Here is a 26,603-nt window from a genome sequence, read left to right on the forward strand (position 1 = left end):
TGGCACGATCAAAGGGAGGTGATATCGCACTTTCACTTGCTGCGTTTGTATCAGGTGTTAAAGCTGTAGTGTCCATTAATGGCTGCAATGCTGTTGTAAGTGTTCCTCTTTATTATCAGAATCATCAAATCATCTCACCCTTAGGGTCTGACATCACTAAGCTCATTACCACTGAGTCAGGAGCTAGCATAATCAAGTATGGTCTTGGAGATCCCCTGGCAGAGGAGAACAAGTACAGCCTGGTCCCCACTGAACAGGCCAAGGGACATTTCCTCTTTGTGGCTTCAGAGGACGACCTTAACTGGGACAGCAAGGCTTACATGGACCAGATGGCGGAGAGACTGAAGCACCATGGGAAGGAGAACTTTGAGACTCTGTGTTACCCTGGAGCTGGACACCTGCTTGAGCCACCTTATGGTCCATACTGCCCCTCCAGCTTTCATAGGATAGTTCACCATGTAGTCCTGTGGGGGGGTGAAGCCAGGGCCCATGCTGAAGCTGAAGTCCACCTGTGGTCAAAGATCCAGGAGTTTTCAGAACTCACCTGAGCTGTGATGCTGCACAAACTAAAGCGAAATCATAGATTCAAATAAGATAAGAAAAATATAAAAATATAATAGCAAATCACGATAACACACGGCTGCTGAGTAATTATAGCAGATCATGTTTATGCTTCTTCTTTTGGGTAGAACTTTGAATATTATATAATACATTATATAATTATACAATATAATATTACTTTTAATGTTTTTCCTTTAAATATTATTTATGTGATTCATTTTAACTTAGTATGGGCTGAATATGTTTAAAAGACGAACATAGTAAGATGCATTTAGCATTTTGCAGAGATCTCAAACATGGATGTCACTCTTGAAAACAGAAGGACCTGTGTCATTTGGTGTAACAGTGTGATGAACGTTTCAGACAACTATGGAGGTTTACAGCATAGACAAATAAAAGAAACCTGTTTCTGTATTAAACAACGTTATGGTGAGAATTTCAAATTAAATGTTGGGATTTGTGTAAATTAACAGAAACACATAAAATCACCACCCACATTTCTTTCATTCTATATGGGCCCTGTGGCCCGAGACTTATTTAGACTGTAGTAGTAAATTGTCCTTCCTCTCATTGAGAAAGATACTGTGTAAGCTGATATTTTCTATTTGGTATTTTTCAGTCTTGTATATGGACACATTTCATTCAAGTTGAACTTAAAGATTTTTTAAAAATTTCTTCCAAATTATCTCATTTGTCTCCTTACCAAGTTTTGCAGTGTACATCATGAGTGCCTGTTACTGAAGCCTCAGCTTATACTCTGTAAATGCTGTAAATGCTGTTTGCAAACTTGATTTTCCAACATGTAAACAAATAAATGTAAAAAAAAACAAGCCTCAAGTTGTAGCACAGTGTGGTGCTTAATTTAATTCTTAATGCCATTTTTTAACTAAATAAACAATGTTGTTATAACAATTGTTCCAGAAACTAAACTACAATACCCAGTGTTTGGACACGTAGCTGACATTTTATCCAGCAAAACATGACAAACATTTTCAGTGGTACACTGGGGCTTTGTCTACAATGAAGCATATATACTAAAACTCACCCTAATACTTTTATTTTAATAAGGCTGTTACCCTGTTGCCTAGTTCTTCCAATTTTGAAAGGTTTCATTTGATGCCTCTGCTTATTTGGCTTGTTAAATATTAGATCCCTGGAAGATAACTTGTTTTACACAGTCTCTACTTTGTGATGTCAATTTTTTTTCATTACTTAAATATTAAGTTCAGGTGATTTTGCCACAACAGAAATAAACCTGTCCCCCAGGACGTGGTTGCTGTGGCCTGGTTGTGATTCATGGAAACAGATTTAAATCCTGCTTAGTAGAGATTATTCTGTTATTCACAGTAGAGAGTCAGGGGCTAGCGTGGTCAAGTATGCTGTGCACAATCTCCTGGCAGAGGAGAACAAGGGCAGTCTGGTCCCCACTGAACAAGCCAAGGGATGTTTCCTCTTTATAGCTTCAGAGGACGACCTCAACTGGGACAGCAAGGCTTACATGGACCAGATGGTGGAGAGACTGAAGCGCCATGGGAAAGAGAACTTTGAGTCTCTGTGTTACCCTGGAGCTGGACACTGGCTGGAGCCACCTTATGGTCCATTCTGCCCGTCCAGCTTTCATTGGGTTGCAGGCAAACCAGTCCTGTGGGGGGGTCAGTCCAGGGCCCACACAACAGCTGAAGTTCACCTGTGGAAGAAGATCCAGGAGTTCCAAGAGCTCACCTGAGCTGTGATGCTACACAGACTAAAGCCAAATTATAGATGCTATTATAGAACATTGCATTTATAACTCAGGCCTGGCAAATAGTTTTAGTGGCTGTCTTGTAATCTTTTGTAATTTTAAGTCATTTCTGGTATAATATTAAAAAAAATTGTAAATTCTGTTTTTAGTTATTGATTATAGACAGGCAGGTAGATGGTCAGTCCCAAAGGGAAGTTAGAGTGTTGCAGCAGCACAGTTTGTATAAATAAACACCATAGATAAAGTCTTGGATTTAGACTTGGGATTTTAACTCAAGTCTTAAATCACACATACAGTGACTTGAGACTTGATTTCAGACTTGTTCTTAAAAGGCTTGGTTTGGGCTCCGGTTCTGGGACATGCGAACAGTCTTTAATTGACTTTTTTAGGTTGTTCAGCTCATTAACATTAAGGAAATGTATAAGCTGAAAGTCAACTGTAAACAACAGACAGATAAGTCAATTTCACAAACTAGACATACATTCTTAGTTCACTTCTTAGATGACACTGAAGACAATATTACAGACCTGGAATGAAATCAGGTAAATAAAGTCATTTACATGATTTTGTGGCAGGGGGGTGTGTTTTTTTTTTCATATACCACATAGTAATAGCCAGTTTAGTCATCAACCAAACAACTAATCAGTGCTGATACTGTATATATTAATAGATAATGGAGTGATTATAATACAGTACATGGTTTGCAATAATTAAGATATATCAGTGCAGATTTCTAGGCAGTCTGGACTGCATGTAGGAGACTAGATTGCTACTCTCAACCATTAGAGACTTGAGACTTGCAAAATAATCACATAAACACTTGTATCTTCTGCCTTAAAGGGACTGTGCTATATGTGTGCAATTTAAAGAAAATCTGCAAAGTAAGTGCAGTTGTCAAACACATACTGTTGAGTAAATGTGGTGGCATAGAAATATATGTATATAAAAATGCAAATAATCAAATACAATGATTTAAATATATTATTGAGGTGAATATTCTATCATTGATGTTTGTGTTTCCCTCAGTTGTGTAAAACAAACACAGGTTAGTGAGCGTCTTCTGCTGGACAAAGTTTGCAGCTGCACTGAGCTTCATCCACAGGAACCAGCAGTGTTTATACCAGGAAAGGTGAATCAGGTCAGTAACAGCCAGTTTATTCTTGGAGAAGTGCAATAATAGTCTGTGACTGATTGGAACTGAGTGTTTGATTCATGTAGTGACATGTAAACATGTTGATTTGTCCTGCATCAGAGTCTTGGGTTGAAAGAGGATCAGATTCGGTGCGTTTACACACTGACCGGGTTTAATACGGGGGACGGGTTGGACATGTCCCCCCACCCAATACTGGAGACATCTGCATTTGTCCCATCCAAATGTTAAACCACTGAACATTAGAAAGTCTGATTTTTAAAGTGTCACACCGACTAAAAACCCGAGCACAGTGTCGATACAGAGTCAGTAAACTTTGGCCGAGATAAATCATCAGTCGTGTGGCTCAAATAACAGAAGTCACTAACGTGTTACATGAACTAGCTAGTTGAAGAATGGAAGACGATTAAACCAGTAAAGGAGTTTGAAATGACAAGTTTGGTGGTTTGTGACTGAGATTTACCCACAGCAGTTAACGTTACGTTAGCTAACGTTAGCTCTCCAACGGAGAAGTAACATCACTCTAAGGTTATGCTGTGGCTAAGCTAACTGGCTACTAGCACAACGATGGCTGATTTAAGCTTTTTAAGACGCCCTGTTTCTAACACTCTGGGTTCACTAACGTCAACTATGGTCAAGCCGTTAAAAAAAAAACAATCCGGTAACGTCAACGTAAGCTCCGCCTTTTACGTTAACGTTTTTACGTTAACGATACCATTAACTTTAGTCTCGTCTCAGTCCTGTGACGTCAGGTCTTTCTCGGTGTTAACGGTTCCCACCGTGACTGATTGATTGATAACTATCGTTACTGTATTTGGAAACATAACTGGCACCAAAGTCACCTACACATTAATCATCTCATACATATTCTGGCTTTTCAGTTGTGTTTTTGTTTTGTCTTGTAATTATTGTGTTGACACTTAATTTTTTCATATTTACTGTCACAGTCACGGGACAAACTCTACGTCTGTGAAGAGAGGATCTGTAGTCTGTGGAGAGAGGATCTGTAGTCTGTGGAGAGAGGATCTGTAGTCTGTGGAGAGAGGATCTGTAGTCTGTGAAGAGAGGGTCTGTAGTCTGAAAAGAGGATCTGTAGTCTGTGGAGAGAGGATCTGTAGTCTGTGAAGAGAGGATCTGTAGTCTGTGAAGAGAGGATCTGCAGTCTGTGAAGAGAGGATCTGCAGTCTGTGGAGAGAGGATCTGTAGTCTGTGAAGAGAGGATCTGCAGTCTGTGAAGAGAGGATCTGTAGTCTGTGAAGAGACGATCAGTAGTCTGTGGAGAGAGGATCTGTAGTCTGTGGAGAGAGGATCTGTAGTCTGTGAAGAGAGGATCTGTAGTCTGTGAAGAGAGGGTCTGTAGTCTGAAAAGAGGATCTGCAGTCTGTGAAGAGAGGATCTGTAGTCTGTGAAGAGAGGGTCTGTAGTCTGAAAAGAGGATCTGCAGTCTGTGAAGAGACGATCTGTAGTCTGTGAAGAGAGGATCTGTAGTCTGTGGAGAGAGGATCTGTAGTCTGTGAAGAGAGGGTCTGTAGTCTGAAAAGAAGATCTGTGGTCTGTTGAGAGAGGATCTGTAGTCTGTGGAGAGACGATCTGCAGTCTGTGAAGAGAGGATCTGTAGTCTGTGAAGAGAGGATCTGTAGTCTGTGGAGAGAGGATCTGTAGTTTGAGAGGATCTGTAGTCTGTGAAGAGACGATCTGTAGTCTGTGAAGAGAGGATCTGTAGTCTGTGGAGAGAGGATCTGTAGTTTGAGAGGATCTGTAGTCTGAGAGGATCTGTAGTCTGAGAGGATCTGTAGTCTGTGAAGAGAGGATCTGTAGTCTGTGAAGAGAGGGTCTGTAGTCTGAAAAGAGGATCTGCAGTCTGTGAAGAGACGGTCTGTAGTCTGTGGAGAGAGGATCTGTAGTCTGTGAAGAGAGGATCTGCAGTCTGTGAAGAGAGGATCTGTAGTCTGTGAAGAGACGATCTGTAGTCTGTGGAGAGAGGATCTGTAGTCTGTGAAGAGAGGATCTGTAGTCTGTGAAGAGAGGATCTGTAGTCTGTGAAGAGAGGGTCTGTAGTCTGAAAAGAGGATCTGCAGTCTGTGAAGAGAGGATCTGTAGTCTGTGAAGAGAGGGTCTGTAGTCTGAAAAGAGGATCTGCAGTCTGTGAAGAGAGGATCTGTAGTCTGTGAAGAGAGGATCTGTAGTCTGTGGAGAGAGGATCTGTAGTCTGTGAAGAGAAGGTATGTAGTCTGAAAAGAAGATCTGTGGTCTGTTGAGAGAGGATCTGTAGTCTGTGGAGAGACGATCTGTAGTCTGTGAAGAGAGGATCTGTAGTCTGTGAAGAGAGGATCTGTAGTCTGTGAAGAGAGGGTCTGTAGTCTGAAAAGAGGATCTGTGGTCTGTGGAGAGAGGATCTGTAGTTTGTGGTGAGACGATCTGTAGTCTGTGAAGAGAGGATCTGTAGTCTGTGAAGAGAGGGTCTGTAGTCTGAAAAGAGGGATCTGCAGTCTGTGAAGAGAGGGTCTGTAGTCTGTGAATAGAGGATCTGTAGTCTTTGAAGAGAGGATCTGCAGTCTTCGAAGAGAGGATCTGTAGTCTGTGGAGAGAGGATCTGTTGTCTGTGAAGAGAGGATCTGTAGCCTGTGGAGAGATGTCCTCCCAAGTCAGACTGAGGCTGCTGCCAAGTGCCAGATGTTTGTTTGACCCAGCCTGTTCAGGTGAAGGTGGAGGGGCTGAGGTCGAGTCAGGTGGTCACCATGAGAGCCAGATCAATGGACGAGAAAGGAGTGGTGTTCAGCTCCTCAGCCACCTACAGGGCTGATGGGAGCGGGAAGGTAGACCTGCTCAGAGACCCCTCACTCAGTGGGAGCTACGTTGGGGTTGAACCCATGGGTCTGCTGTGGTCGCTGAAGGCAGACGCCTTGCACAAGTACTTTTCAAGAACAACGCACTACAACCCCATGTGGTGAAGTTCTCTGTACATGAGGAGGACAGGGAGGACAGGATGTTGGCAGAGGTGACCAATGAGAGGCTTCTGATTGGAAACGGGTCAGCCGGGTTCCTGTCAAAGGAGGAATTTTCAGGGAGTCCTGTTTACCCCCTCAGGTGAATAATTCTGCACTTTCTGTTTTCACTACAATCTAACTACATTTTGTGTAATAATAAGAGTGATTCTGTATATCAAGAATGCATATTATATAAGATCCAGAATTTCATTTGATCAATAATTGACATTTACTGTGTTGTTTATGTCTTATGATCCAGGAGATGGTCCATTTCCTGCAGTGTGTGGATCTGTCCACTTTTGCATCTGAGAAAAGAGCCAGTCTGCTGTCCAACAAAGGCTTTGTGGTTCTGGCTTACCAGTTTACAGTGACCACCCTGACAATGTCAAACAGACAAATCTGGACCATTTTAAAGAAGCAGTGGATTTTTTACAACAACAACCAAAGGTGAGCTTTGTGAAGTTAATGATTGTTTTAGAGGACATGTTGACAATTTTTTATTCTGTCTTAAAGCAAAGGTCAGTTGTCACAGATAGGCAACATAAGTTTTTTGGTTTGATGATGCAGAAAAAATCAGGAGCAGAGTATGAGCAGTCAACGCAGAGTCCAGGAATCAGGCAAAGTAAACACAGCGAAAGACTCAGTGGTTAGAAAACTACAGCAGTAATGTTGTGGCTGACTGCTGCCACAGCAGACAGGTGGTAATGAAAGAGATGAGCTACAGGTGAGTCAATGAGCAGAAACTGATCAGGGGAGTGTCGTGGCAATAAAAAGAGGAACTTTTCTGAAAAAGTGTAAAACTTGATCGGCGACAGTAGTGGGGAAAAACAGAAACCCAGAGTGGAGTCTGACTAAATGATCTCTCCCTGATTTGTTTTCATGTTTACACACTATTACTGAACCTGTCTAACATATTTAAGATTAATTTGGGGTGCTGTGGATTTTGTTCCTGGACTCTGTGTTGAAACATATTTTATTGCCTCTAACTAGCATGTTTTTCTTCTCAGGTGGGCAGTAAAGGAGTTGGGATAATATCACGGTCAAGGGAGCTGATATCGCACTTTCACTTGCTGCTTTTGTACCAGTATTGAGGCTGTAGTGTGGATTAATGGCTGCAGCTCCATTGTGGGTGTTCCTGTGTACTATAAGAACCGCCAGATTCTCTCAACATTACCGTTTGACTTCAACAAGGTAATTCGCACTGAATCAGGAGCTAGCATAATCAGATATGGTCTTGAAGATGCCGTGACAGAGAAGAACAGGGCAGTCTGGTCCCCATTGAACAAGCCAAGGGACACTTCCTCTTTATAGCTTCTGGGGACGACCTCAACTGTGACAGCAAGGCTTACATGGACGAGATGGCGGAGAGACTGAAACACATGGGAAGGAGAACTTTGAGACTGTGTGTTACCCTGAAGCTGGTCATTTATTGGAGCCACCATATGGTCCATACTGCCCCTCCGCTTTACATGGGCTCATTCGCTTCCCGGTCCTGTGGGGGGGTGAACCCAGAGCCCATGCTGCAGCTGAAGTCCACATGTGGAAGAAGATGCAGGACTTCCTCAGAACTCACTTGAAATGTGATGCTGCATAGAATAAAGCCAGGTTATAGATGTAGCTATAGCGATACAAACAACACATTGATAAAATCACTGCATTTATTAAGTGGAAATCACAATCTAATCCACAATTCTGAAAATTTGCTCTATTTAATTATTGATCATAGAACAGTTACACTTGTAGCACAGTATCAATGATTAGTCCATGTCTTTTGTGTAAACTGTACCAAAAACCTCTAGAAATAATGTGTTAACTTATGACCTCCTTCTAATAACAGTCTGGTAAACCTAACCTATAGTACATCCATAGATTAGGCAAGAGGGTAGAGTTATGCAACACACTGTATGTTCTGTTGTATCACACTGGAACTTGTACCCAGAACCTCCTGACTGTTCAATAGCCCACAGTGTAAATGAACTGCTAAAAGATCATCTTCATGCTTGATGTTCCAAATTTGGAACATTAAACAAATATACTGCTATAAACTAATTCAGTGTTTCTCATGTGTGAAATTTGTTAAGCACAGTTATGATGATTTAAGTCATTTTAAGTGAACAAAGGAAATGTTTTCAGACGTTTGTCTGTATCATAATAGGAACATCATTAGTTGAATTTGTCTCTTGAAATTCAGTCTGAGCCCTGTTTATCAATAACTTTAGCAAAAGGTTCCTGATCAGGAACATATGACTGGGGGAACTTCTGCTCATGAAGCTTTTAAATAAACCCTGTCAGGCTGTCAGTTTCTAAGCCATGTCTGAGTTTAACTTTCTTAAATGTTTGTTAATGAGGCAATGTCGATCATAAATACATCTTAGGACAGAAAACACGTTTAGAGTCGACCAATCAGCAGTCAGAAAGAAGAACGGTGAGGCGTAAATGTGCCTGAGCGACCAATCACTGAGCCTGTTTGTTTGTCCACATAGACCCTTTTTATTTTTTATTATTTGACTTATAACTTCGGGCTTTATAGTTTAACTTCATAACTACTGCAGGCAATCAATATCAATTCACCCGATTGCACTACAAAGTTGACACAAACTTTTAAGTAGAAACTGGGCCTGTAGCCTGTCATTTTTTTTTCCATGGCTCAGTGCACAGATTTACCAGTTTCTCTCTTAATCCAGATTGTATTCACATAAAGGCTCATTTAGGAGATTACCCAAGTGTCACATTTATCAAATAATGTACCATTTGATTTGTAATGCAAAAATGTTTTTATGTTGTTGTTTCCTAGTGAATCAATAAACTAACCATTCTGTGACATCCCATAAAAGTGGTGTTAATATATATATTTAGAATCAAATTTATTGCCAACTGGATTTATTTATCATATTAGGCTATATCTAAAATATATATTTACTGTATATATTATACACAGAAAAGAATTATGTTGTGTTTTTCCAAGATTTTAAAATTGGGTGCAAGTGTAACCACTATCTTGTCTTCCTTCATTAAAAAAAAAAAGCTTAATATTGCACAATTGCATATGTTAATATGGACAGGTGTGACCAGTACCAGTCTGTACACAGACGTTTGGAAATATATGTGTTACAATCCATTGAACTAAGTTTTTAAATCAATACATATTAAGAAATATTGAAAATAACGCAAAATTTGTGAGATCTCTTCATACAATGGAGTCTGTACAAGCACCTGTATGGTCAAGTAGAGTATGAGCTTAGGATTGTATTGATATACATTTGGCTTGTTAATTTTTCATTTGTAATGATAGCATTGTCACTATGTTATCTGCTTGTGCTTGTCTATGCAGAACATTTACCTAACCTGTTGACTTTGCTATGTCCACAGGACAAACTCTAAATCTGTGAAGAGAGGATGACAGAGAGGATCTGTAGTCTGTGGAGAGACGATCTTTAGTCTGTGGAGAGAGGATCTGTGGTCTGTGGAGAGAGGATCTGTAGATTATGGAGAGAGGATCTGTAGTCTGTGGAGAGAGGATCTTTAGTCTGTAGAGAGACGATCTTTAGTCTGTGGAGGGAGGATCTGTGGTCTGTGAAGAGAGGATCTGTAGTTTATGGAGAGAGGATCTGTAGTCTGTGAAGAGAGGATCTGTAGTCTGTGGAGAGAGGATCTGTAGTCTATGGAGAGAGGATCTGTAGTCTGTGGAGAGACGATCTGTAGTCTGTGGAGAGAGGATCTGTAGTCTGTGAAGAGAGGATCTGTAGTCTGTGGAGAGAGGATCTGTAGTCTGTGGAGAGAGGATCTGTAGTCTGTGGAGAGAGGATCTGTAGTCTGTGAAGAGAGGATCTGTAGTCTGTGGAGAGAGGATCTGTAGTCTGTGGAGAGAGGATCTGTAGTCTGTGGAGAGATGTCCTCCCAAGTCAGACTGAGGCTGCTGCCAAGTGCCAGATGTTTGTTTGACGAGCCTGTTCAGGTGAAGGTGGAGGGGCTGAGGTCGAGGCAGGTGGTCACCATGAAAGCCAGATCAACGGACGAGAAAGGAGTGGTGTTCAGCTCCTCAGCCACCTACAGGGCTGATGGGAGCGGGGAGATAGACCTGCTCAGAGACCCCTCACTCAGTGGGAGCTACGTTGGGGTTGAACCCATGGGTCTGCTGTGGTCGATGAAGGCAGATGCCTTGCACAAAAAGTTTCAAAAACCATGTGCACTAAATCCCCATGTGGTGAAGTTCTCTGTACATGAGGAGGACAGGGAGGACAGGATGTTGGCAGAGGTGACCAATGAGAGGCTTCTGATTGGAAATGGGGTCAGTCGGCTTCCTGTCAAAGGGAGGAATTATCAGGGAGTCCTGTTTACCCCCCCCAGGTAAAATAGTTCTGTACTTTATGTTTTCACCACAGTCTGTACAACATACAGTGCTGTAGTTATGACTGTGTTTGTAGTTGTTACAGTTTAGTGTCATTGCATCAAAATATTAAATTCAACAATTCATACAATGTAATGAGCTAAGATTTCCTATGATTCTCTATAGACATTTACTGTGTTGTATATGTCTTATGATCCAGGAGAAGGTCCGTTTCCTGCAGTGTTGGATCTCTGCACCTTTGTATCTGAGAAAAGAGCCAGTCTGCTGGCCAACAAAGGCTTTGTGGTTCTGACTGTACCAGTTTACACTGATCGCCCTGACAATGTCAAACAGATGCATCTGGATCATTTTAAAGAAGCAGTGGATTTTTTACAACAACAACCAAAGGTGAGCTGTGTGAAGTAAATTATGCTTTTAAGGGTCAGTCCACAATTTTGCAAGTTTGTTTTAAATCAAAGGTTGGATTCAGGTCTTGTTCAACTGTACATGTTTTTCTGAGGTTCAGAATCAGAATTGGATTAATAGCCAGGTATGTGTGACAAACATTTGGCGTTGTGTCACCACATGGTAACACAATCTGTACATAACTGAAAACAGTATTTACAGTTTAGCAGTTTAGCTCTGACATATTAAGTGGATTTCTTCCAAATTACAATCTTTTAACACAAAATCGCTGTTTTACCTTCATAGCCCAATTCCTGAAGTAAAAAATATGTTTAAGCATATTATAACACCTCTAATTTGCTAACTTATTTTTATTCTTATTTTTATTCTTATTATCTTATTATTATTCTTCTCAGGTGTGCAGTAAAGGAGTTGGCATAATATCACGATCAAAGGGAGGAGAAATTGCACTTTCACTTGCTGCTTTTTTTTTGCCTGGTGTTGAAGCTGTAGTGTGGATTAATGGCTGCAGTGCTGTTGCAGGTGTTCCTCTGTACTATAAGAACCAACAAATCATCCCACCAATACCATTTGACTTGAGCAAGATTATTCTCACTGAATCGGGAGCTAGCATGATCAATTATACCCTTGAAAATCCTGTGGCAGAGAAGAACAAGGGCAGCCTGGTCCCCATTGAACAAGCCAAGGGACGGTTCCTCTTTGTGGCTTCAGAGGACGACCTCTGCTTGAACAGTAAGGTTTACATGGAGCAGATAGTGGAGAGACTGAAGCACCATGGGAAGGAGAACTTTGAGACTATGAGTTATCCTGGATCTGGACACATGCTGGAGCCGCCATATGGTCCATACTGCACCTCCAGCTTTCATGGGGTCGTTCCCCATGTAGTCCTGTGGGGGGGGGAGGCCAGGACCCATGCTGCAGCTGAAGTCCACCTGTGGTCAAAGATTCAGGAGTTCTTCAGAACTCACCTGAGCTGTGATGCTGCACAAACTAAAGTCAAAATATAGATACAAATAAGATAAGAAACATATAGTAACAGATCATGATATCAGGGCTAATAAATGATTAGGTTCATGCTTGGTTGTTTTGTAATGAGTAGAACATTTTAATATTTAATTGATGTTTCATTATATTATTCTAAAGTTGTGACCAGTCTCACCTGACATGGGCTTAATACATATTAAAAAATTAATGGTAAGACACACTTATTGCACACATTTACTGTGCAAAAAATGTTGACTCTGTGACTGATTGCCTTTCTTTTGCAGCTTGCTCTTGACAGTAGATGGACCCCTGCTTTTGTGAGGAAAAATTCACTGATATGTTTTTAATAGTTTTCAGACAGTGGAGGTGTACAGCACAGACAAACAGGATAACTTTGTTTCTGGATTCAAAGACATTATGGTTAGAACTTAATATTCATTGTTGTCATTTAGTCCCTATATGGGATTTGTAGAAACTGACACAACATAAAATATTTAAGTGAGTGTCTGCGGTGTACATCTTGAGTTCCTGTTACTGAAATGTCAACTATTACCCTGTACCTGTTACTCTCTTGCATATTAAAATACTATTAACTGATTTGTCATACTTAATTTTCCAACATTAAAACAAAGAAATGCTAATAAAACAAGGGTCAAGCTGTTGCACAGAGTGGTGCCTATTTAAACTAAACTATAATAGGCCTACCTAATGTTTGGACACCTGGCTAACATTTCAGCTAGCGAAACATGCCAACTGTTGTCTGTGAATATTCTTGGTTGTCCAGGGGAAATTATCTAGAGGTTGAGTCATGGTAGCTGGACTTCTAGTTTTTAGGTCGAAACATTTCACCACTCATCAGAGTAGTACTCAACTTCTAGATGCCAACATGTTTTCATTAATTCAGTGGAACCTTACTTTTTTTAACTAATTTGTTTCAACTTGAGCACCATTGATTTTTTTATTTATAGATAAAATAATTAAAATTGAAATGCAATTCTATCCATCAATGCTCTATTAAAGCCTAGGATCCATCAGTCATTGAAAAGCTTTAATTTAGAAGCAGCCAGGGCTTTGTTTAGGCTTAGTAACCAACATTTGCGACCATAAATTATTATTATAGTGAACACGGGCGCTTGTAAACACTTATTTATCTGGGAGGACCTTTTCTGTGAACATGGGCCCCAACAGCTCAAGGAAGGCTCCCCCTCTCCTGTGGTGTCCCCCAGGGTTCTGTCTTAGGCCCACCCCTTCGTGTGCTCTATATGCCATTGGGGTCTATCTGCTCTAAGCTTAATATTTCATTTCATCGCTTTGCAGATGACCTTCAAATTTATCTTCCCCTAAAGCCAGGCACTGCCTCAACCTGTGTTTTATTGGACTGTCTCAATGATATTAATAGATGGATGTCCAGAAATTTACTTCCTTTAAATGGCAAGAAAACTGAAATTATGATGTTTGGAAGTTCTTCTGGTTTTAGATGGTGTCAACAGTGATCTGGGCTGTTGTCATCCTACTGTCACCCACATGTTAAAAATCTTGGAGTTTACCTAAATGGCTCTTTTAAATTTGACCTTGCTAGTCTATTTTTGAAAAATCTAACATCAAATTTTGCTGTTTTGCAGATGATCTGCAAATCTATCTGCTATTAAACACAAGCAGTTAAGCCTTCATACAGGTTCTTCTGGATTGTCTTAAAGATGTACAAGCATGGATGGAGTCAGATTTTCTTACTTTGAATAAAAATAAAACAGAAATGATTGTGGGTGGCCAACATGGCAGTCTGTATCGTCCATTAGCCTTATTTTGTCATCATTTTGTCATAATCTTTAAATCTGCTTTTAAAATTGATAAGGAAATCAGCACATTGTTGAGTTTTTTTCCAGCTGAAACTTGTTAATAACACAAAGCTCTAACTCCCAAGAAGTGAGTTTGAGGTGGTCATCCATGCCTTCATTACATCTCATCCATCCATCCATCCATCTTCTATACCCGCTTTTCCTGTTCAGGGTCACGGGGATCCGCTGGAGCCTATCCCAGCTCTCTCTCGGGTGGAAGGCAGGGGTACACCCTAGACAGGTCACCAGTCTGTCGCAGGGCCACATATAGACACACAAAGACAGACAACCTCACACACTCACACTCACTCCTACGGGCAATTTTAGAGTCACCAATCAACCTGACATGCATGTTTTTGGACTGTGGGAGGAAACCGGAGTACCCGGAGTAAACCCACGCAAGCACAGGGAGAACATGCAAACTCCACACAGAAAGGCCGGGATGCGAACCCACGACCTTCTTGCTGTGAGGCAACAGTGCTAACCACTCAGCCACCATGCTGCCCTACATCTCATCCAGAATTCTTTAATTCTTTATCAGTTCGTCTGGATCAATGATTACTTCACTGTTTACAGATGGTTCAAAAGACAGTTGTTCATCTGCTGACAGAAAAAACATGTGAGCACAGTATTCTGGTTCTCACTTCATTGCATTGGCTTTCTGTGTATTTCAAGGTCCAGTTTAAAGCTTTATTACCTGTTGTTGAAATTTAAATAGGATGGTGCTGTTGTATTTGTCAGAGCTTTTGCATCCTGTTATCCCAGCGAGAGCAGCTGTATTGCAACAACAGTATAGTCAAATAATGCAGTGTAGCCTGTTGTTTTGCATGACTGCACATGAAAAGTTTAGATTATTACTAGAAATATAGTAAAATATATAATATGATTGTCAGAAGGATATTTAGATAATCAGAGGTATAGTTCAATTTGTTAAATTTTGTTTAGTAATGGTGATATAGTTCTTGAAGTCATGGTCAATTTATTGATTTTTTTGTTTACTTATGAAATATTCCCCATTAGTGTAACTACATACTGACTTTGTTATGTCCACAGGACAAAGTCTATGAAGAGAGGATCTGTAGTCTGTGAAGAGAGGATCTGTAGTCTGAAAAGAGGATCTGTAGGCTGAAAAGAGGATCTGTAGTCTGTGAAGAGAGGATCTGTAGTCTGTGAAGAGAGGATCTGTAGTCTGTGAAGAGAGGATCTGTAGTCTGTGAAGAGAGGATCTGTAGGCTGAAAAGAGGATCTGTAGTCTGTGAAGAGAGGATCTGTAGTCTGTGGAGAGAGGATCTGTAGTCTGTGAAAAGAGGATCTGTAGTCTGTGAAGAGAGGAGCTGTAGTCTGAAAAGAGGATCTGTTGTCTGTGAAGAGAGGAGCTGTAGTCTGAAAAGAGGATCTGTTGTCTGTGAAGAGAGGAGCTGTAGTCTGAAAAGAGGATCTGTAGTCTGTGAAGAGAGGATCTGTAATCTGAAAAGAGGATCGGTAGTCTGTGAAGAGAGGATCTGTAGTCTCTGGAGAGAGGATCTGTAGTCTGTGGAGAGAGGATCTGTAGTCTGTGGAGAGAGGATCTGTAGTCTGTGGAGAGAGGATCTGTAGCCTGTGGAGAGATGTCCTCCCAAGTCAGACTGAGGCTGCTGCCGAGTGCCAGATGTTTGTTTGACCAGCCTGTTCAGGTGAAGGTGGAGGGGCTGAGGTCGAGGCAGGTGGTCACCATGAGAGCCAGATCAACGGACGAGAAAGGAGTGGTGTTCAGCTCCTCAGCCACCTACAGGGCTGATGGGAGCGGGAAGATAGACCTGCTCAGAGACCCCTCACTCAGTGGGAGCTACGTTGGGGTTGAACCCATGGGTCTGCTGTGGTCAATGAAGGCAGATGCCTTGCACAAAAAGTTTCAAAAACCATGTGCACTAAATCCCCATGTGGTGAAGTTCTCTGTACATGAGGAGGACAGGGAGGACAGGATGTTGGCAGAGGTGACCAATGAGAGGCTTCTGATTGGAAACGGGGTCAGCCGGCTTCCTGTCAAAGGGAAGAATTTTCAGGGAGTCCTGTTTACCCCCCCAGGTAAATGTTTCTGTACTTTATGTTTTCACCACAGTCTGTACAACATACAGTGCTGTAGTTATGACTGTGTTTGTAGTTGTTACAGTTTAGTGTCATTGCATCAAAATATTAAATTCAACGATTCATACAATGTAATGAGCTAAGATTTCCTATGATTCTCTCCAGAAATTTGCCGTGTTGTATATGTCTTATGATCCAGGAGAAGGTCCATTTCCTGCAGTGTTGGATCTCTGCACCTTTGCATCTGAGAAAAGAGCCAGTCTGCTGGCCAACAAAGGCTTTGTGGTTCTGACTGTACCAGTTTACAGTGACCACCCTGACAATGTCAAACAGATGCATCTGGACCATTTTAAAGAAGCTTGTGGATTATTTACAACAACAACCAAATATGAGCTGTGTGAAGTAAATTATGCTTTTAAAGGGTCAGTCCTCTTTCACTGCAAATATGTTTTCACGTTTTTCTGATGTTAAAGCTTTAGCAGTTTGAGTTTGACATTTTAACTGAATATCTTCCAAATTACAACCTTTTAACACAAACTATATTTATTTTAATTGCCAAATTCCTGAATTTTGTGTTTAAACATATTATAACACCTCTTATTTGCTAATTTATTTTTCTTCTCAGGTGGGCAGTAAAGGAGTTCGCATAGTATCACGATCAAAGGGAGGAGAAATTGCACTTTCACTTACTGCTTTTGTACCAGGTGTTGAGGCCACAGTGTGGATTAATGGCTGCAGTGCTGTTTTGCTTGTTCCTCTGTACTATAAAAACCAACAAATCATCCCACCTTTACTGTTTGATACCAGCAAGTTGATTCACACTGAATCAGGAGCTAGCATAATGAAGTACGGTTTTGAAAATCCTGTGGCAGAGAAGAACAAGGGCAGCCTGGTCCCCATTGAACAAGCCAAGGGACGTTTCCTCTTTGTGGCTTCAGAGGACGACCTCTGCTTGGACAGCAAAGTTTACATGGACCAGATGGTGGAGAGACTGAAGCACCATGGGAAGGAGAACTTTGAGACTGTGTGGTACCCTGGAGCTGGACACTTGCTGGAGGCACCATATGGTCCATACTGCACCTCCAGCTTTCATAGGGTCCTACCGTATGTAGTCCTGTGGGGGGGTGAAGCCAGGGCCCATGCTGCAGCTGAAGTCCACCTGTGGTCAAAGATCCAGGAGTTCTTCAAAACTCACCTGAGCTGTGATGCTGCACAAACTAAACCCAAGTTATAGATTCAAATAAGATAAGAGAAATAATCACAGCTCAAGGTCTCAGGGCTGCTAATTAACTATAGTTGATCATGTTTATGCTTGTTTGTTTTGTAATGAGTAGAACTTTCAAAATGTGGTTTTGTGCACATTAATGAACATTCAGCTAGTAGAAATGTTCCTCAATCAGAAGTTAATTCATTTTGAATTTCAGTTAATTTATCAAAGGTGATGCAAACTGTTGAAATATAGTAACCTGCTCTTTTTGCCATTTCAAAGTAAAATGATATATATGATTCTGATTAAAAACATGCATAATATTTTGGTATCAAATGTTATGGTTAATACATAAATAAATACCCATTTCTCATTATTCACAGCAGTGAACTGATGTAACTTTTTTGAGTGTGCATGACACCGTGTTCATGTGTCCTGTCTGAATGAGGGAGTCTGTGTGTATTCGCCCCACAGTAGAAGATTTACTTAAAGCTGGAGTGTGGATGAAAGCAAACAGCCCATGCAACATTCCTATTTTTCCAATCTGTTATGAGCCTAGGTTTCCATTTCCTGTTGGATATTTATTTTGGTGTTCGAGTTTCCTGTGTCTCGTTAGTTCATCAGTTTAGATCAGCTCCATCTGTGTTAATTAGTTCTGTCCTGAGTCTATTTATACCTCCTGTGTTCCTTTGTTCCCTGTCAGGTCATATTCTGTGTAGTACTAAAACATTTCTTACACTAGGGAAGTCATAGTATTACAGCAGCACAGTATGTGCAGGGCATGTGCTGCCATAACACTGAAAGACATTTGATGCTTATCAAGTTGAAAAGACATGTTGAGTAAACGTGATGGTGTAGAATAACATATGAACATTTGTAAATAATCAAATACAATGAAGAGGTGAATATTCTTAAATTTCTTCCCTCTTGTGTTTGTTTCTAAACTATCAGAGGGTTTTACCCAGCTGAGGCAAACACAGGTTAGTGAGCGTCCTCTGCTGGACAAAGTTTGCAGCTGCACAGAGCTTCAAGATTCAAAGGATTCAAAGGATAAATAAACAGTACTATCTAAATAAGAAACTAAGATAAAATACTATATACAAGATTAGACAAATCTAGGACACATATTGCACATGTGGTACTGAGCACCAGATAGAAGAAACTATAGCTTTGTTATTGTGCAAACATGGCTCAGGTAAACACATTTGTGTAGACAGTGCAAGTCTCACATAAACATTTAGTTTTCATCAGTCTCACAGCTATTGAAAAAACTGTTCTTCAGTCTGGTAGTCCTGCTGTGAATGCTCCGCAGCCTCCTTCCAGAGGGAAGAGGGACATAAAAGTGCATGCAGGGTGGGTGGAGTCCCTAAAATAAAGCTCAATCACTTATTTCACATTACATGTTTTTATTTAATTGACATTACTCTGTAGAACCCTTTTTTTCACTTTGAGACTAAAAACATTTTTTTTGTAATTTTATTTTGTCCAAAAAGTCAAATTATATTGACCATGATTGATTTATAAAATGAACAAAAGGTGGTGAATTTTTTCCATGTTAATATCTGTTGTTCTTTGACATATGACGTTAATGTCTGAGGTTTTCAACTGTTGATCTGACAAAACAAGCAATTTAAAGCACATTCTAATGACTTTGGAGAGTTTCACCTTTTTCTAATATTTTATGGACAACACCAGTATTAGGTTTATTAAGAAAAACATCAGCACATCAGTCAGTAACAGAAATAAGTGTAATACAAGTGTGACTCTCAAACTCGATCAAGACATGTTTCTTGCTGTACTTGTATTATTCTTATTAGAAATCAAAAGAAATGAAGGCGAGAAATATATTGTTATAATTATATCTGCAACATTATTTATTGTGTTAACATCAGTTACAGTCACAGCAAAAATAAAACATGTACTAAAACATCTCAAAACACTCCTGCAGGATACACTTCACCATATGGCCATATGCTCAGTACGTTAAAAATCAAACAGCTGTTATTTTAATTATTGATCAAGATATTGACCTGTGTGCTGTCATGGTATTGGAAAGTAAAATAAACATCATCCCAATGTTGGACCATTGGAACAGTTCAAGTACATACTGATCCTTCTGGACCCTCACACATCTTTTTTGTTAGCACAGACAGAACGTTCTGTCTCTGAGGTTGAGTTCAGACAAAATACTTAGTAGACTGGACTGTGCATCATCAGAGGAGGAGCAGAGAAGCAAACAGAGGACTTTAAAATCCAGCTGATCATTTTCCTCTCAGATCAATAACTGCTTTACTGCAGGTAAGTCAAGTGTCTTTTTTCTGACTTGTCTCCATTTGCACACTAACTCCTTTGTATTTACAGAGAAATGAGCCTGTTCCTAACTTTTTATTTAAAAGCATTTTAATAATGTAGGAAGACAAAGAAAAGGGGAACAAATATGAGGTCATGGGGTGCACAGCACATCCAAATGAAAATATTTATAATTTGAGTAGTAACCTGGTTAATGGTTATATCCTGAAAACAAAGTCTGAGCATCGTATCATATGAATGTTGCTAAAATATGTATCTGATGTATGTCTGAAACATGGATTTGAACTGAACATATAACACACATGCATCAACAGCATTGCAAAGACAATAAAACAGTAAGTTCACATGAAAAAATATAAAAGACAAACTTATGGGGATGTTTAGTTAATTATTGGTATGAGTTTATTTCTAATGTGTTTGTGTTGATATAGTTATTGAACTTATAATTGATTCATTGATTATGTGTATCCCATATCAGATTTTACAAAAATTGTAACTTTCTCATTGACTTTGGTACGATCACAGGAAAAGTCAAAGTCTGTGAAGAGAGGATCTGTAGTCTGTGGAGAGAGGATCTGTAGTCTGTGAAGAGAGGATCTGTAGTCTGTGGAGAGAGGATCTGTAGTCTGAAAAGAGGATCTGTAGTCTGTGGAGAGAGGATCTGTAGTCTGTGAAGAGAGGATCTTTAAGTCTGTGAAGAGAGGATCTGTAGTCTGTGAAGAGAGGATCTGTAGTCTGTGGAGACAGGATCTGTTGTCTGTGGAGAGAGGATCTGTAGTCTGTGGAAAGATGTCCTCCAAAGTCAGACTGAGGCTGCTGCCAAGTGCCAGATGTTTGTTTGACCAGCCTGTTCAGGTGAAGGTGGAGGGGCTGAGGTCGAGGCAGGTGGTCACCATGAGAGCCAGATCAACGGACGAGAAAGGAGTGGTGTTCAGCTCCTCAGCCACCTACAGGGCTGATGGGAGCGGGAAAATAGACTTGCTCAGAGACCCCTCACTCAGTGGGAGCTACGTTGGGGTTGAACCCATGGGTCTGCTGTGGTCGATGAAGGCAGACGCCTTACACAAGTACTTTTTCAAGGACAATGCACTACAACCCCATGTGGTGAAGTTCTCTGTGCATGAGGAGGGCAGGGAGGACAGGATGTTGGCAGAGGTGACCAATGAGAGGCTTCTGATTGGAAACGGGGTCAGCCGGGTTCCTGTCAAAGGGAGGAATTTTCAGGGAGTCCTGTTTACCCCCCCAGGTAAATAATTCTGTACTGCAGTTCTGTAAAATGGCTAAAAATTCATCCTGAACATTGTGCACATCTGATCCAGAGCTACTGAACGTCACTGCTGCCAAAGGAGGTTCGACCAGCTATTTACTCCAAGGGTTCACTTTTTTTTCCTGCAGCATTGGGAATTTTTAATGGGTGTGATGATTAAAGACAAAACATTTGATTTTTTGTTTGTTATCAGATTAGACACAAGTGGCTCTAAAGAACATCAGACCACATTTCATGTTAAATATTTTCATTTTTATTATTTAATAGTTTTCAATTTTGTCTGTATGTAACTGAGCTACTGTGACCAAGGAATTTCCCTTATGGACCAATCAAGTTTATCTAAATCTAAATCTATCTAAACCAGTTAATTCCAAGTGATTCACATGCTTTGTCCTGCCTCTGTATATGTCTTATGATCCAGGACAAGGTCCGTTTCCTGCAGTGTTGGATGTGTCCACCTTTGCATCTGAGAAAAGAGCCAGTCTGCTGGCCAACAAAGGCTTTGTGGTTCTGGCTGTACCAGTTTACACTGACAAACCTCACAATGTCAAACAGACAAATCTGGACCATTTTAAAGAAGCAGTGGATTTTTTACAACAACAACCAAAGGTGAAGTCACTGATGCTTTTAAAGGGTCTTTCAGCTTTGTCTTAAATCACAAGTTAGTTGCCCTGATGAATATTGGAACATGCTCCTCTTGTATTCACGTTTTCCTGGTGTTCATATAAATCTTTGCCAGTTTGAGTTTGTCATATTAAGTGAATATCTTCCAAAGATATAACCTCTTAACATGGTGGAGAGACTGAAGCACCATGGGAAAGAGAACTTTGAGACTGTGCGGTACCCTGGAGCTGGACACTTGATGGAGCCACCTTATAGTCCATACTGCCCCTCCAGTTTTAGTGGAGTTATTTCCTATGTGGTGCTGTGGGGGGGTGAAGCCAGGGCCCATGCTGCAGCTGAAGTCCATCTGTGGTCAAAGATCCAGGAGTTCTTCAAAACTCACCTGAGCTGTGATGCTGCACAAACTAAACCCAAGTTATAGATGCAAATAAGATAAGAGAAATAATAACAGATCAAGGTCTCATGGCTGCTAATTAACAATAGTTGATCATGTTTATGCTTGTTTGTTTTGTAATGAGTAGAACTTTCAATATGTGGTTTTGTGCACATTAATGAACATTCAGCTAGTAGAAATGTAACTCAAACAGAAGTTAATTCATTTTGAATTTCAGTTAATTTATCAAAGGTGATGCAAACTGTTGAAATATAGTAACCTGCTCTTTTTGCCATTTCAAAGTAAAATGATATATATGATTCTGATTAAAAACATGCATAATATTTTGGTATCAAATGTTATGGTTAATACATAAATAAATACCCATTTCTCATTATTCACAGCAGTGAACTGATGTAACTTTTCTGAGTGTGCATGACACCGTGTTCGTGTGTCCTGTCTGAATGAGGGAGTCTGTGTGTATTCACCCCACAGTAGATTTACTTAAAGTTGGTGTTGGAACTGCAATTTTCTCCCTCAGTTCCACGTGTTCGTTTGATCAATAAAGCAGAGGCGATAAATATGGTTTCAAATAGTCCGTTTATTAAAACACACTGGATAAAGCAGTTACAGAGCTCTGGGTCAAACTTTCCCTAGCCAATAACACACTCTCTGTCAGGGCAAGAAGTCTGACTGGCTATTCTTCCCTCGACCCAATGATAATATTACAGAACAAAATGTGCAATCTTTAGGAAGTTCCTAAGTGAAAGTGTTCCTCTCCCATAGGTTGAGAAGGGTGAGATAACCTGATGTTGCCATGCCTCCAGGCAGAGGTCAACCTGTTCCTGCAAGACAGAATACAACAACAAAAGCAACATGCACATCCTATCTGATGTTATGTCTAGTTCACTTCTTGCACTGTGAGAAACCTTGCAATTACTGAAAAACATGTTCATCTCTAAGCTACTACTGTTTTGCACATACCAAATGCTTCATAACTATAACTGTAATAATGCCTTATGCCTTAAGTTATAATGTAATAAAGGTAATAATTCCCACACTGGAGTGTGGATGAAAGCAAACAGCCCATGCAACACTCCTATTTTTCCAATCTGTTATGAACCTAGGTTTCCGTTTCCTGTTGGACTTTGATTTTGGTGTTTGGGTTTCCTGTGTATCTTTGATCAGTAATAGGTAGCTTTATTTCTCATTATTTCATCAGTTTAGATCAGCTCCACCTATGTTAATTAGTTCTGTCCTGAGTCTATTTATACCTCCTGTGTTCCTTTGTTCCATTTCAGGTCATATTCTGTGTAGTACTAAAACATTTCTTACACTAGGGAAGTCATAGTATTACAGCAGCACAGTATGTGCAGGGCATGTGCTGCCATAACACTGAAAGACATTTGATGCTTATCAAGTTGAAAAGACATGTTGAGTAAACGTGATGGTGTGGAATAACATATGAACATTTGTAAATAATCAAATACAATGAAGAGGTGAATATTCTTAAATTTCATCCCTCTTGTGTTTGTTTCTAAACTATCAGAGGGAAGAGGGACATAAAAGTGCATGCAGGGTGGGTGGAGTCCCTAAAAAAAGCTCAATCACTTATTTCACATTACATGTTTTTATTTAATTGACATTACTTTGTAGAACCCTTTTTTTCACTTTGAGACTAAAAACATTTTTTTTGTAATTTTATTTTGTCCAAAAAGTCAAACAGCTGTTATTTTAATTATTGATCAAGATATTGACCTGTGTGCTGTCATGGTATTGGAAAGTAAAATAAACATCATCCCAATATTGGACCATGGGAACAGTCCAAGTACATACTGATCCTTCTGAAACCTCAGTCATCTTTTTGTTTACCACAGACAGAACGTTCTGTCTCTGAGGTTGAGTTCAGACAAAATACTTAGTAGACTGGACTGTGCATCATCAGAGGAGGAGCAGAGAAGCAAACAGAGGACTTTAAAACCCAGCTGATCATTTTCCTCTCAGATCAATAACTGCTTTACTGCAGGTAAGTCAAGTGTCTTTTTTCTGACTTGTCTCCATTTGCACCGTTTATTACACACTAACTCCTTTGTATTTACAGAGAAATGAGCCTGTTCCTAACTTTTTATTTAAAAGCATTTTAATAATGTAGAAAGACAAAGAAAAGGGGAACAAATATGAGGTCATGGGGTGCACAGCACATCCAAATGAAAATATTTATAATTTGAGTAGGAACCTGGTTAATGGTTATATCCTGAAAACAAAGTCTGAGCATCGTATCATATGAATGTTGTTGAAATATGTATCTGATGTATGTCTGAAACATGGATTTGAACTGAACATATCACGGGTTGGCGTGTGTGTGGAGGTGCGGGAGAGAAAGTTGAACCCAAATGCAGGTAAAACAAGGCTTTACTTTTTCCTGGGAACTCCAGGGCACAAAACACAAATTCAAACAAACAGGATGAGACAGTCGAAACTAAGAACACTTCCACTGGTACATCAACTGAATCTGACAACTAACTAATGCTTCTGCAGGGAACAAAGGAAGAAGGGAGGTATAAATAGGGAGAACACAAAAGGTGATAGAACACAGGTGAACATAATAGGACCAGGTGAAGCTAATAGACACAAATTACTAACATAAAGCTGCCAGAGACCAGAACAGGGGGGAAACAGGAAGTCAATAAAAAATAAGAGTCCTCTGGCAGGAAGTCCCCAGAGGGACTCATGACAGAAAATATAACACACTTGCATCAACAGCATTGCAAAGACAGTAAAACAGTAAGTTCACATGAAAAAATATAAAAGAAAAACTTATGGGGATGTTTAGTTAATTATTGGTATGAGTTTATTTCTAATGTGTTTGTGTTGATATAGTTATTGAACTTATAATTGATTCATTGATTATGTTTATCCTATATCACATTTTACAAAAATTATAACTTTCTTATTGACTTTGGTACATCCACAGGAAAAGTCAAAATCTGAAGAGTGGATCTGTAGTCTGTGAAGAGAGGATCTGTAGTCTGAAAAGAGGATCTGTAGTCTGTGGAGAGAGGATCTGTAGTCTGTGGAGAGAGGATCTGTAGTCTGTGGAAAGATGTCCTCCCAAGTCAGACTGAGGCTGCTGCCGAGTGCCAGATGTTTGTTTGACCAGCCTGTTCAGGTGAAGGTGGAGGGGCTGAGGTCGAGGCAGGTGGTCACCATGAGAGCCAGATCAAGACGAGAAAGGAGTGGTGTTCAGCTCCTCAGCCACCTACAGGACTGATGGGAGCGGGAAGATAGACCTGCTCAGAGACCCCTCACTCAGTGGGAGCTACTTTGGGGTTGAACCCATGGGTCTGCTGTGGTCCATGAAGGCAGAGACTTTGCACAAAAGGTTTCAAAAATCATGTGCACTAAATCCCCATGTGGTGAAGTTCTCTGTGCATGAGGAGGACAGGGAGGACAGGATGTTGGCAGAGGTGACCAATGAGAGGCCTCTGACTGGAAACGGGGTCAGCCGGGTTCCTGTCAAAGGGAGGAATTTTCAGGGAGTCCTGTTTACCCCCCCAGGTAAATAGTTCTGTACTTTTCACCACAGTCTGTACAACATACAGTACTGTAGTTATCACTGTTTGTAGTAGTTGTATCAGTTTAGTGTCATTGCATCAGAATTTCAAGGATGCACATTATGTAATGAGCTAAGATTTCCTGTGATTCTCTATAGACATTTACTGTGTTGTATATGTCTTATGATCCAGGAGAAGGTCCATTTCCTGCAGTGTTGGATCTCTGCACCTTAATGTCTGAGAAAAGAGCCAGTCTGCTGGCCAGCAGAGGGTTTATGGTTCTGACTGTACCAGTTTACACTGATCACCCTGACAATATCAAACAGATGCATCTGGACCATTTTAAAGAAGCAGTAGATTTTTTACAACAACAACCAAAAGTGGGCAGTAAAGGAGTTGGCATAATGGCACGATCAAAGGGAGGTGATATCGCACTTTCACTTGCTGCTTTTGTATCAGGTGTTAAAGCTGTAGTGTCCATTAATGGCTGCAATGCTGTTGTAAGTGTTCCTCTTTATTATCAGAATCATCAAATCATCTCACCCTTAGGGTCTGACATCACTAAGCTCATTACCACTGAGTCAGGAGCTAGCATAATCAAGTATGGTCTTGGAGATCCCCTGGCAGAGGAGAACAAGTACAGCCTGGTCCCCACTGAACAGGCCAAGGGACATTTCCTCTTTGTGGCTTCAGAGGACGACCTTAACTGGGACAGCAAGGCTTACATGGACCAGATGGCGGAGAGACTGAAGCACCATGGGAAGGAGAACTTTGAGACTCTGTGTTACCCTGGAGCTGGACACCTGCTTGAGCCACCTTATGGTCCATACTGCCCCTCCAGCTTTCATAGGATAGTTCACCATGTAGTCCTGTGGGGGGGTGAAGCCAGGGCCCATGCTGAAGCTGAAGTCCACCTGTGGTCAAAGATCCAGGAGTTTTTCAGAACTCACCTGAGCTGTGATGCTGCACAAACTAAAGCGAAATCATAGATTCAAATAAGATAAGAAAAATATAAAAATATAATAGCAAATCACGATAACACGGCTGCTGAGTAATTATAGCAGATCATGTTTATGCTTCTTCTTTTGGGTAGAACTTTGAATATTATATAATACATTATATAATTATACAATATAATATTACTTTTAATGTTTTTCCTTTAAATATTATTTATGTGATTCATTTTAACTTAG

The 26,603-nt window shown here is 40.4% G+C and overlaps 3 protein-coding genes and 1 long non-coding RNA gene across 4 annotated transcripts; all 4 read left to right on the top strand.

Annotated features, from left to right (window-relative positions):
* The first annotated feature begins 6,799 nt into the window (after window positions 1-6,799).
* Window positions 6,800-7,483, top strand: LOC113134630 (uncharacterized). Its single transcript, XR_003296078.1, has 3 exons — window positions 6,800-6,886; window positions 7,007-7,163; window positions 7,447-7,483. It is a non-coding gene; the product is annotated as an uncharacterized LOC113134630 (long non-coding RNA).
* Window positions 7,484-10,328: 2,845 nt separating this feature from the next.
* Window positions 10,329-12,495, top strand: LOC113134596 (acyl-coenzyme A thioesterase 1-like). Its single transcript, XM_026314049.1, has 3 exons — window positions 10,329-10,780; window positions 10,982-11,174; window positions 11,588-12,495. The coding sequence occupies exons 1-3, from the start codon at window positions 10,329-10,331 to the stop codon at window positions 12,197-12,199; spliced, it is 1,257 nt and encodes a 418-aa protein (XP_026169834.1). The 3' UTR covers window positions 12,200-12,495.
* Window positions 12,496-15,502: 3,007 nt separating this feature from the next.
* LOC113134588 (acyl-coenzyme A thioesterase 1-like) lies at window positions 15,503-17,309 on the top strand. Its single transcript, XM_026314036.1, has 3 exons — window positions 15,503-16,075; window positions 16,275-16,477; window positions 16,701-17,309. The coding sequence occupies exons 1-3, from the start codon at window positions 15,619-15,621 to the stop codon at window positions 17,307-17,309; spliced, it is 1,269 nt and encodes a 422-aa protein (XP_026169821.1). The 5' UTR covers window positions 15,503-15,618.
* Window positions 17,310-20,381: 3,072 nt separating this feature from the next.
* On the top strand, window positions 20,382-26,399 carry LOC113134184 (acyl-coenzyme A thioesterase 1-like). Its single transcript, XM_026313419.1, has 3 exons — window positions 20,382-20,838; window positions 21,281-21,438; window positions 25,737-26,399. Exons 1-3 carry the CDS (start codon window positions 20,382-20,384, stop codon window positions 26,397-26,399), a joined length of 1,278 nt encoding a protein of 425 aa, XP_026169204.1.
* Window positions 26,400-26,603: the final 204 nt, after the last annotated feature.

The sequence above is a fragment of the Mastacembelus armatus genome, chromosome 17 (assembly GCF_900324485.2).
Source record: "Mastacembelus armatus chromosome 17, fMasArm1.2, whole genome shotgun sequence".
Lineage (NCBI taxonomy): Eukaryota > Metazoa > Chordata > Actinopteri > Synbranchiformes > Mastacembelidae > Mastacembelus > Mastacembelus armatus.

Coding starts and splice junctions, on each gene's coding strand:
- LOC113134596 (XM_026314049.1), top strand. CDS start 10,329: ATGTCCTCCCAAGTCAGACTGAGGCTGCTGCCAAGTGCCAGATGTTTG. Junction 10,781..10,981: donor CAGGGAGTCCTGTTTACCCC/CCCCAGGTAAAA, acceptor TATGTCTTATGA/TCCAGGAGAAGGTCCGTTTC. Junction 11,175..11,587: donor TTTTACAACAACAACCAAAG/GTGAGCTGTGTG, acceptor TATTCTTCTCAG/GTGTGCAGTAAAGGAGTTGG.
- LOC113134588 (XM_026314036.1), top strand. CDS start 15,619: ATGTCCTCCCAAGTCAGACTGAGGCTGCTGCCGAGTGCCAGATGTTTG. Junction 16,076..16,274: donor AGTCCTGTTTACCCCCCCAG/GTAAATGTTTCT, acceptor CTTATGATCCAG/GAGAAGGTCCATTTCCTGCA. Junction 16,478..16,700: donor CCAAATATGAGCTGTGTGAA/GTAAATTATGCT, acceptor TTTTCTTCTCAG/GTGGGCAGTAAAGGAGTTCG.
- LOC113134184 (XM_026313419.1), top strand. CDS start 20,382: ATGTCCTCCAAAGTCAGACTGAGGCTGCTGCCAAGTGCCAGATGTTTG. Junction 20,839..21,280: donor AGTCCTGTTTACCCCCCCAG/GTAAATAATTCT, acceptor CTTATGATCCAG/GACAAGGTCCGTTTCCTGCA. Junction 21,439..25,736: donor ATCTGGACCATTTTAAAGAA/GCAGTGGATTTT, acceptor AATATCAAACAG/ATGCATCTGGACCATTTTAA.